Below are 12,696 nucleotides of genomic sequence, written 5' to 3' on the forward strand. Positions count from 1 at the left end.
AGATAAACGAAATTAAAAAGCCCTTAACCAGTCTCATCAAAGAAAAAAGATAGGACCCAAATAAATAAAATCAGAAATGAAAGAAAAATAACAACTGGTACCAGAGAAATACAAAGGGTTATAAGAAAACACTATGAAAATTATATGCCAACAAATTGGACAACATGGAAGACATGGATACATTCCTGGAAATATATAATCTTCCTAGACTGAATCAAAAAGAAATAAAATATCTGAACAGAGTGATAACTATAAATGAAATTGATTTAGTAATCAAAAAATTCACAACAAACAAATCCTGGACTAGATGGATTCAGAGGGGTGAATTTCACTAAACATTCAAAGAAGAACTAACACCTATCCTTCTCAAACTATTCTAAAACATTCAAGAGGAAAGAAGGCTCCCAAGCTCATTTTATGAGGCCAGCTTTACCCTGATTCCAAAACCAAAATAAGAAATTACAAAAAAAGAAAACTATAGGCCAATATCCCTGGATGAACATAGATGCAAAAATCCTCAACAAAATATTAACAAACTGAATTCAGCAATTAAAAATATCATACACCATGATCAAGTAAGATTTAGTCTTGGGATGCAGGTCAGTATCTGACAGTCAATCAACATGATACGTAAATTAAATGAAGGGTAAAATGCATATGATCATCATGGTGAATGACTGGCCTCTATTAAATTCCACAGTAGTAGCACTAAAGCAGTAGGCAACCCACAATTTTTGTTCTTTGGTTCTCCCATTTATGTTAGCTCTTAAAGATGCTTCCGCACTACACTTATGATGTATCAATGGCATTTTCCAAAGTATTAGGCATCAAGTAATAATTCTGTAAATGAACCTCTGTCCTGACAATGACATGTAAAGCACATAAAATATGTCTGATTAAAACTAATGGTTCCTCCTATTATAAAATAAATGGCAATTACAAGAATCAAATCCATCCCATGATTAACAGAATAAGAAAAAGAAACGGTGGTGTGGTTAGGTGTATTCAAAATAAGAATAAACAAACTAAGAATTTCCAAGTTGGGAAAATCATAATAGAAACACTCTAATTGTAACTACTCTCAGCCTTTAAACACACACACACTATACAACTGTTCATATATTTTGTTTAAATCTTCAAAACTGTTATATTCTCACCCTCAATTTTTTTTACTATACCAAAAATGTGAACAAATTTCCCACTATAGAGCTTTTACATATATTGTTCCTCTGCCTAAAATTGATTTTCTACTCACCCACATACCCTCATTTCTTACATAGCTAGGTTTACTCCATTTTTCATGGTTCAAATTAAATAGCTCCTCAAAAAAGCCTTACTTGGCCACCAATCTTATTATTCACTATTTCAGCACATGTTTTCTTCATATTATTTATGAAATATATCATCATGTGTTTCTTTACCTATAATTAATTGATTTATCTATTTAACTGTTTATTTTGTGTTACCCCATACTAAGTTATAGACTGTCAGAGTTTTGTTCACCAATTTTATAGTCAGTATTTAGGACAGAATCTAGTCATCTAGTAGGCTCTGAATAAGTATTAATTAAATGAACAAAACAGTGAATCTGATTTTATATGGTATGCTGTATTATTCATCAGAGATGTAAAATAACCTCTTCATTTATAGGAAGAATAACATTTGATTCATCGTAACATACTTTACTCATAAAATCCCAGTTCTTTGTGAGTACAGCCTGCCATCTGCTTTTATAGGACTACTCACCAAGAAATATTTGGAAACAAAATATCCTCATCAAAGGTCTATTCATATGTTACCCTTGTTCTGTTCAGTGTGTCTTGCTTGGCCTTTGTTCATTGTCTTCAGGCCTCATAAAGAGAACTGAGAAAAGATGAAAGTGAAATATATTTCACAATGGCAGGAACAAGTTTGTATATATTTAATTAATAAAAATCATATGTATATATGTCGACTCAATTTTACAAAAGTTAGATCAAGAAGAATTGTCTTATTGAGTTTTACAAGTATGTTAAAGAAATCTGTGACATAATTTTTTTCTCAGTAGGTTTTCTTTACTTTGTGCTGAATTTTAATTATTTGATCTTTGCAATTGGAAAAGTCATTCAGTTTTAAGTAATTAAAACAACATCAATTATGATGTATTACTTATCATTTATGTTACTGGTGAAATATCTGAATTCACATTATTTTCTCAGCATTATAAATTAAATTAATTTAATTACACTAGCTGAGTTAATAGCGAAATAATTTGAGAAGTATTTTTAATGCTGTAGAAAAACTTACTCTGAAGACCAACAAGATTTCTGTCACAGTGTATATTCAAAACTTTATAGATATATCTCATTTAGGTTTTTCATAGCTATCTATCATCTATCTTTTCCTATACTTTATGATTGTGTTTTCATATGTTCTACAGCCACTCTCGTCAATATTATTTTTTCAAAAGAAAACCACAGCTCAAGCAGTCATTTAAAATAAGTGACATACTTAATAGAAATCATATTTTTCCACTGAAAACTCATCCTAAAAATTTTTGAATTCACTTTATAAAATATTATAGTAAAATGTTATGTGCAAAATAATATGCATGTTAAAAAGAAAAAAAAATAAACCATTACACTACACTATTAACTTAAAATTAAAATGACTCAGACCCACCTCCCGTAACATTCACCTGATTTAACATTTAACAGTTTCTATTTTTGTTCTTCTGATTATTTTCAATGGAATTCTAAAATATATTGTTTTATTTTTCCTTCTTGATTCATCAAACTTTAGACTATTTCTATTTTCTTTTCTGAAATACAAGGACTTTTGTCTTAGGGCATTTTTTTTTTTAACCATTACCACCTTTTTCTTATTAAGATGCTTTCAGTTTTTTATACATCTATCTTTTAATTTAAAATAACATGTAAATCTCTATTTTTTTCTCTCTCTAAATAAAGACAGACGACCCCCCATGGAAGGTTTCAAAAAACACTAATACCCCTATATTTACCTACTCAAAATTCTCCCAATTCTACATTCCAACCTAAGATACTCCAACCACTAAAATTCGATTCCTGTTTATCAAATTTACAGTTTGTCCTCTAATAAAGATTAAAATATCTGTTTTATCACATGTTGAATCTAATATTGAAAAAAAAAGAGCATTTATATTGTTCACGTAAATATATTTGTTACAGAGCTGGACAATGCATAGAGAAGAAAAAGTATAGAGAAACATAAGCATAAGAAGATCTAATTTTGGCACACGAACTTAAATTTTTAAAAAGAACAGTCTTCTAGTTTTAGGTTTAATGTATCCTATTTTCTTTTTTTTAAATCACTTGACTGAGGTATGATTGACATGCAAAAAGCTGTACATATTTAATGGATAAAGCTTGGTAAGTTTGGAGGTAAGTATACACTTGTCAAAATATCACTGCAATCAATGCCATACACATATCCATCACCTTTAAGTTTCTTCTCACCCTCTGTATTTATTTAAATAATAAATAAACTTTAAATTTTCTTAGACTAAAGAAAGCATATGATCATGTCAATAGATGCAGAAAAATCACTTGACAAAATCCATTTATGATTTGAAAAAACTCTCGGCAAAGTGGGAACAGAGGGAACATACCTCACCATAATAAAGGCCATATATACAAATCTACAGCTAACATCATACTCAATAAGGAAAAGCTAAAAGTGTTTTCCTTAGGATCAGGAACAAGACAAACGATTTCCAATTATGCCACTTAATTCAACATAGTATAGGAAGTTTTTACCATGGCAGTCTGACAAAAAAAACGGAAATAAAAGGCATCCAAATTAGAAAGGAAGAAGTAAAACTATCATTATTTGCAGATGACATGACTGTATGTAGAAAACCCTGGAGATTCCATCAAAAAACTATTAGAACTGATAAATGAATTCAGCAAATTAGCAGGATACAAAATTAATATTCAGAATTTAGTTGCATTTTTATACACCATAATGAACTATCAGAAAAAGAAATTTAGAAAACAATTTCATTTACAAGTACATTTGAAAAATAAGTAATATGCCTAGGAATAAATTTAACCAAGAAAGTAAAAGACCTGTACTAAGAAAATTATAAGACACTGAAGAAATTGAAGAAGACACAAATAAGTGGAAGCATATACTGGGATCATGGACAGGAAAAATTAACATCAATAAAAAGTCCATACTACTCTAAGGAGTCTATAAACTTAATTCAATCCCTATCAAAATACCAATGGCATTTTTTTATACAAGTAGAACATATAATTCTAAAATTTATATGGAACTGTAAAAGACCCCAAATAGCCACAGCAAGCTTGAAAATGTTTTTCTGCTTAGGGTAGTACGGACATTTTATCGATGTTGATTCTTCTTATCCATGAGCCCAGTATATATATATATGTATGTGTACATATAATGGAATATTACTCAACCATAAAAATGAAAAACATTTTCCACAGTATAGATGGGCCTCGGGTTTATGATGCTAAGTTAAATAAGTGACATAGAGAATTATAAATACCATATGATTTCATTTACATATAAAATCTAAAGAACAAAATAAATGAATAAACAAAAGGGTAACAGACTCATAGATACAGAGAACAGACTAGTGATTGCCAGATGAGAGAGTGGGGCTGGGTGACAAAGGTGAAGTGATTAAGGAGAACAAATTGGTAGTTACAAAATAGTCATAGGGATGTGAAGTACAGCACAAGGAATATAATCAGTAATATTGTGATAACTATGTATAGTGCCAGGCCAGTTCTAGACTTAGCAGGGGGATTACTTTGTAAATTACATAAATGTCTTACCACTTTGCTATTACTAATATAACATTGAATATCAACTGTAATTGAAAAATAAAAATTAATTTTAAAAAACTTTGTATTATTGAAATAAACAGATTATTCATAATGTATTATCTATTTTAGAAATCGCTGCCTTCAATTTGCTAATGTCTTATTGAATTGTTTTTTTGTTTTTTTTACCTGTATTTATAAGAGATATTGGTCTATAAATGTATTTTTTCCTTAAAAATGTTTTTGGTTTTTGATATCAACATCAGAGTAGTGGGGCCTCATAAAATGAGTTGGGAAATATGCCCTCATTCTGTTTTCTGAAAGAGTTAGTGTCAAATTGGCATTATTTCTTCATCAAATGTTTGTTAATTTACCCGTGAAAATTTGGGGCTGGAAGTATTTGGGAAGAGGTAATTATGATTGCTAGTTTATAAAAAATCATTTATTTATTGAAATAACTATTAAAATTTGATAGTTTATAAAAATAATTTCTTATTTTTTGAAATAACTTAAAATTTGAAAATAATTTCAATACTTAAATAAGTATAGGATTGTTTTTATTTTCTAATTCTTTTGTCAGTTTTAGAAAATTTTGTTGTTTAAGGAATTTGTATATTTCCCATCTGTGATACCAAATCTTATTAGCATCAGATTTTTTATAATATATTATACTTTCAAGGCCTCTATGCACTGTAATAATGACCTGGCTTTAATCAATGGTATTGGTAATTTATATTTTCTTTTTCTTTTTAAATCAATTTTGATGGAGGCTTATCAATTTTATTAAACCTTTCAGTAAACTGACTGACTTGCTGATCTTCTGTAAGGTTTGTTTTCTTTTTCTTTGTTTTCCACTCTTTTTATTATTTCCAATCTTCTACTTAATTGAGTTTAACTTACTTCTCTTTAGATTCTTGAATTAGATGCCTTCATTATTGTTTTAGACCTTCGTTTTTCTAATACAGGATTTTAAAGCTCTAAATTTCTCTCTAATCCATCTAAAGATAAAGATACTCCCCTCTCTGGTTCCATATTTTGAAATTTTATGTTTTCATTTTTATTCAGTTTGAAATATTTTCTAATTTTTTCATTACTTTTTTGACCCTTGGTTACTAATACAGTTTTACTTAATTTCCAAATTGGAGATTTCCTAGATATATTATTTTTATTATATACTTTGGAGCCACTGTGGTCAGAGAACATAGTCTAGGTAATTTCAGTCCTTTGAAATTTATTGAAACTTGTTTTGTGACTCAGCATGCAGCCAGTGTTGGTGAATGTTTTCATGCGCTTTTATGTATTCTACTGTTTTGATTACAATGCTTTGTAAATTAGGTCAATATGTTTAAATATTCAAATCTTCTATATCTTTAGTGATTTTTTTTCTGCTTCTGTTAGTTATTGAGAAAAGAGCATTTTGCTTTATATATTTTGAAGCTCTTTTATTACACTCATACATATTTAGGATTATTATGTATTCCTAAAAATTTCATTTTTATCATTATAAAATAATTCTCTGATAATAACCTTTTTTTTTATTTAGGCGAGGCAATCCTTGGTTGACCTCACAGATTGCAAGGACCTTGTCAGTTTACAATCTTTTATGTTTTTATTTTTTATGCCTACAACACCTGGTCTTCCTAAGGTGGTCTCCCATCTAAGTACTAACCAGGCCCAACCCAGCTTAGCTTCTGAGATCAGACGGGATCAGGCTTGTTCAGGATAGCATGGCCGTAGACAGATAATATTCTTTTTCGTGAAGCCTGGTCTGATAATAAATAAAACCACATCAACTTTGCTATGCTTAGTGTTTGAATGGCATGCATTTTTCCACTGCAGTCTTTTAATCTGTCTTATTTTTTACATGTATTCAGTTTTATTGAACTTTCTTAGAAGGCAATAATGAACGAGGATAGCTTTTTAGTTTTCCTGTTTAGAAACGTCCTCTTTTGTTGCTTGTGCAAAATGATTAAAAAATGACCTCATACTGTCTACAATTTTCTCCCCTCCAATATATCTGCATTTTGTCCTTGCATTTATCCTGCACAATTTGAATTCTACTCCCAGCATCTTCTCTCAATATAGAACTGTGCCCTAAGAGCGAGTTTCTCTTGGTTAGTAAAAGTTCATGTATCCCAGACTGCTCTGAGCCCTTTCAAACTTACTATGGATCTTCTCTTCCACGCATTCAGGTGTGCAAAAACCCCTTCCAGCTACAGCAGTGGTTCTCAGATTGGTTCCTACACTTTTCAGAACTACTGTTTGTGATTCAGGGAACTCCAGTTTTTAGGGGAGTCCCCTGCTGTTTCCCTCTGCCTCTTCCTATACAAATGATGTACCCCATTACTTCTGTGCTATCAGTGGTTTGCCTCACCTATTTGCATTTTGAGTTTTATGGGAATATTGAACACAGTGGGGTTTTTTAGGTATTTTTCTGTGAGTTTTGATTTTAATATCTCAGTTGCTTTCTCTATATGTGGGGATTCAGGGAAGTTCCAAAACAATTCTGCTGCTGAAGTCGTGTTTTCAGAACTCCGTGGCTCCTCTTGTTTCCTGTTGCAGAACAGTACATTTACACTGTGTGATGTTTGCAGTGAAAAAAAAATGTGATGCTTATCTTTTACAGAAAGAGCCATTTAACAATCCATATTAGAAATTTCTCTGGTGTTGTCTCTTATTGTGACTATAGCAGTTCCTTAGTGTTATAACTACTCTTCTTTTTTACTGCTGGCTCCTAGTGTGCCATGGTTATTTCAAGAGAGTCTCAGAATAGCCTGTGTAGTAAGGAAGGTCCCAGATAAGACATCTGTCCTCTTTAGTGATCCTGTATTGCTCCATGGTGGATGAGACTCTCCTGGTTTCTGATTTAGATGATTCAGAAGGGGTGGAACCTCTTCCTACCATCTGTCACCTAAATGGGTATCATATAAGTGAATTAACTGAATGCCGACAAATGCTGGACAGGATTATATAACTGAAAATGCTTTTGTAATACAAGGCACTTTGATAAATTGTAGAAATTACTGCCCTATCATTTGCTTGGTTATTTTTGAAAAGTATTTATACTTTATTTTGGGAATGAGGTGGTTGAACACAGTTGGAACAGCACTCGTGATCCTCAGATAATTCTTTACTCTCCTGTTACACTCTTAAGTGACACTTGTTTTTTTTTTCTTGGTTTTTTTTTTGTTTTTTTTAACCACAGCCACTTCCAAAGAAATGTGGACACAGCTCTTCTTCATTAAGAATCATGCTATCGATCAGTTTCATACATTGGCTTTAATAAATAAATCAATAAGTCATTTATAGGACACTAATTTGTCTTAGAAATTTATAAAGTTTTGCTCAAAGAGTACTTTTAGTGAAAAATGCTTTCCTCTTATAAAATTAATACATATATTGCTATTTTGGTTTATAATTTGCAAAGTGCTTTTCATTTACTCTTCATAACAACCTTGAAAAGCAGGCATAGCCTCCACTTTACAGATGAAAAAACTAAAGATGAAAAGTTGTTACCTTCTTAAAGCTATGTGGGCAATTTATAAAAAAGCCAAGAGAAAATTTAATAGAATAATTATTACTACTATCAGAAGCCTCTCTGCATGCCAGTAACTCAAAGGGAACATGATCACATGAGTATCTATTTATAAATAAGCCCCAATTGAATTAGTTACAATTTAGAGACTTTTTTAGGAAATACATATTTACATCTCTTTAATGTACAATATACAATAAATGTAATGTAAAATAATATGCTATATAAAATAAGTTCGTCTTGTGTTAAAACATTCAATAAACTCTGTGGAAATTTATTTGTTCCATTGAACTTCAAAACAGTTGTTTATGGTACTCTTGTTTGCAGATGAAAAAGCTGGGTCCCAATGATGTTAAATGATTTGCTCATTAACCAGCTAGTCAAGGAATCAGGATTTAGTGTCCTATGTCTTCTTATTCTAAGTCCTATATTTTTTCCTTTACACCATTCCACCTTGTGATGGAACTTTCAAAATGTTTTAAGATGGCTGCATTAATGAACCAGCTATTACAATTTAGATATATCTGTCCAAAAGGAATAGCTTGGTCTGTAATAATCAGTTTTATGAATCATGGATACCAGAGAAATGATGAAAAAGGATAAATGGATAGTCAGAGGATTTCTGACCTAGTTTCAGCCATACAGGTCATAAATAGTCTTTGGGCATTTAATGAGAATGACTGGTTTTCCCAGGAGGGAAGTATGAGTGTACTTTATCATTTTTAATAAAATATGACCCAGATATGTTTTAGACTATACTCTCTGCCATCTACTCTCCCAGCAGTCTTCACATCATCAAAACATTTTGCAGATACATTCTAATGTCATTACCATAGCTTGTGGCAGACAAATTCTCACATACCATATCTACTTCACAGCCTGACTCTCAGGATTGACTATATAGTGTCATTTTTCCTACTAGGCTAAGAAGAGAGAAATATATTATTTCCTTAAGTCACACGTTGGATCAAATCAGTGCTTTTATTTCTCCCCAGAATCTAAAAGCTGGTTTCCCTGGGAATCTTGCTGCTCAGAGACAGCCATAAGGCAAGAGTTAAAACAGAGCAGATGAGCCACGTGTGGGGACCCACAGTCAGGGTGCCTGGGGTTCTTTATGTTATGTGTGATGGCCCAGTCTCCTTTACCTTCAGAGCAGATTCTCCCTCCACATCTGATTTTGTAATGCTCATCTCAATGAGATGTTTTTCATATTTTTTTCATAGTAGGAATTTGAAATCAGCTATATGACAAGCTGAATATATGACAGAATATGAAAGTGTGCGTCTGGGTGTACATATATTTTTAATCAAACAGCACAATATGGCAAAATCAAGTTGCCTTAGAAATTTTTACTTCAGAATAAAGCAAAATTGAGCAAAAATCATGCTGGCCCAGGTCCTTTTCAGGGCATTGTTCATGAGGATGGATGACTTTTGTTAAGTTGTAGATCTGTTATTTACTACTTCTACATTCTATGTCAAATAATCATTTTGAAACTCTTCTGAGCTTTATGTAGTCGTAATATGAAGCAGCCTCCAAGTAGCACATTCCAAAGACTGTCGATCTGCTGTCATACTCCTGGCTGCCATATTGGTCTCCACTCAACAATATCACCATGATCTCTGATGGGAGACTGTCAGATTATCCCAGGACTTTTGCTTTCTTTCTCTTGGCAATATAGGAAGCGAAATAGTATGTAAGCAATATAATAAACATCTACAATACATATATTGGTTTGGGGACAAATGGCTGATATTTCGTTTGTTTAGAGTGTAGAAAGAAAGACAAACCCACCATTCCCAGTAGGCTCAGCTTGGCTACAGGTTCATTTCTGAAATATGTCGGACACATAGTGATTAATTTTGAAAATAGAATTGAACCAGGGAGAGTTCTCAGTATACAGAGTAGTAGCTGATGCTGCTACTATCTGTATCCAAAACTCTAACATGAAACCATAAGAGAACTACTGTGGGTGCCTGAAGAGTTTGCATCCTCTTGGTAATAATAACTGTGCATGAATGAAATCAGCATTTGGATGAAGAAAGAAATCTCATATTGGAAAGTAATCATAGCTTTTATGCTCTGTTGTGTGTGTGTGTGTGTGCTTTGACAGCTTTTTGGAGACTACAGCCTATTTCTTCATGAAACCAAAACTTGGAGAGAAGGAGGTGTCCCCAAATGTTTTTTTCAGTATCTGGCATGAATTCAGCTCTGACTTCAAAGACTTTTGGAAGAAGGAGAATAAACTTATTCTACAAGAGAGGTAGGTTTTTTTTCATTTGCACAATGGCATTTTAAAATTGGTATTTTATTAGGTGCGATACCACTAGGATTGCCAACTTTTATAGCCTGAATGAAAAATTAGATGGCTCACAACCTGGGGTATCTTGTCTTCAAGAGGGTGCTGAAATTTGGCAAAATGTGGAGTTTGAGTAAAAAGAGTCAGCATAGAGGCTGTGATGCTGCCGAGAGTAGCTGGGATGGGGGTTTGCCAGGATCGCCGTCTGGTACCACAGCTTCCGTGACGAGAGCAGCGACACTGCCGAGACAGTAAACGCACCCACCGCAAAAGGCCGAGAGCAAAGACCGTCAAGGTAAGAAGAGTCAGTTTTACTTTGTTTTTGCTCAGTTCCTGGGATATTGTCAAAGTTTCACTGTTTGTATAAAAGCTTCTTCAAATGTCACCAAGAAACAGCGAATCAATGCTTTTTAAAAAAAAATCTTTCAAGGTTCTCACAGAACTCTATCACATTTCCTAAAGCGAGTCTTTTCACGAATGAAGGGAAATTTCTCCTCTTAAGTGTATGAAATAAACTCTATCACTACGATTATGCAATTCCATTGGGGCATATTAAATATTAATTCAAGAAGAAAGCTAGCCCTCCCAGGATAGCATCCCCAAATAGCCCAGTCTATTAGGAGAATGAAAAAATAAACAAAATCTACACTGTAAACCAGACACTAATACTGAAACCACTTAGTTTACTTCCCAGCATCCTTGCACTAACAATGACTTTGCTTTAGATTTTTAGAAAACTTTCATCCTAAGGACTTTGTTCATCATACTACAAACCTCCACAGTTTTCTGCTCATTATCTTCATTTTGGTCTTGCTTACATACATACCCAGGATCGTCCACCTAATTTTCATTTGTAAGTAGATGTCGATACATCCTTAAATCAGGTTAAATTAATTGCTAAGATTTATGGAGCATGTACACTATGTCTGACTTATGCTAACTCATATAATTACTTAGATCCCATACCTGTATCATAGAAGAAACTAGGAAAATACTTTAAACATCACTCTAAAAATAATGAGCTTATTCTACTTGAAAATGCATCATTAGAGGTTAACATAAAAGATGATTTTAGTCAAAAGTCCATGCAGGTGAGAAAAATTAGCACATTTGAATTGTTGTTCATTTACTTCAAACTTAGCCGTGTATTATGAACGTTTTATCAAACAAGGCTTGCTCAGTTTGGAAGAATTGTAAGTAAGAGGAACCTATTTTTTCACCTCAGCACATCACATACAACGTTCCTTCATCACCCTCACATGCTTCTTTTCATCTAAAATCTAAACTTGTTCCCCCCGAAAAGGGCCTGAAACTCAGTCGCATAAGGTACCAAACCAGGTTAGTATTTCACCTTCCATCGTCATTTGCGTGATATCTGGAATTGGAGTCCTAATGAGACTGGAACTGGTGAAGTACAGGCATCACCGAGACAAAACGGGTGAAGCTGTAGTTTTGGAGGAACTGTTCCCATCAGGCAAGCGAGCGTTGCAGCGGAAGACTGTCGTCCTGTGGGCGGGGGCATAGGTAGACCTCTAATTATAACTCTACTTCATACGCCAGTACACTGGCTGGCGAGATGCCATCTTGGAGGAAAAGTTGAAATTGACAAATTCACATGCATAGTCCCCATCTAGCCTGTGCTCCATGAGATGCAGTTGTGTTTCTAAATCACCATATGGCTTAACAATGTAATATTTATGATATATATTTGACATGACCAGAACTTGCTTTTCTTCACTCTCTAAATATCTCATAAAATCAAATATCCTTTTTTTAAACTTCTTCCTGTGCTGTCATGTCCTAGAAATATCCTATGGGCTTTTTGAGTCACACTTGGTGACTTGACTCTCATTTTGGCAGTGTTGTGAATTGGCAGATTACAAGTTCTCTCCACTGCAGCCCTCTCATTTTTCTAAATCATTTGCTTTTAATAAAGGGCTAAGGAGGAACACATGGCAGGTGAGAGAGTGCTTCTTTGCCCTTTGACTTCCGAAATATATTATTTCTCTCGGCAAATAGGCTGCTTTGAAGAGCAAGACTATTGGCCT

At 33.1% G+C, this 12,696-nt stretch overlaps 1 protein-coding gene and 1 pseudogene across 1 annotated transcript in view; one reads left to right on the forward strand and one right to left on the reverse strand.

Annotated features, from left to right (window-relative positions):
* FMN2 (formin 2) overlaps positions 1-12,696 on the forward strand; it is a 325,489-nt gene that overhangs the window by 280,382 nt on the left and 32,411 nt on the right. The window contains exon 19 of the mRNA XM_039883627.1: positions 10,463-10,612. Coding sequence (XP_039739561.1) covers positions 10,463-10,612 — 150 coding nt within the window. The remainder of the gene's footprint in view (positions 1-10,462; positions 10,613-12,696) is intronic.
* Positions 6,434-6,553, reverse strand: LOC120619439 (uncharacterized; annotated as a pseudogene).

Source organism: Pteropus medius, unplaced genomic scaffold, assembly GCF_902729225.1.
Source record: "Pteropus medius unplaced genomic scaffold, Ma_sr-lr_union100, whole genome shotgun sequence".
Taxonomy (NCBI): domain Eukaryota; kingdom Metazoa; phylum Chordata; class Mammalia; order Chiroptera; family Pteropodidae; genus Pteropus; species Pteropus medius.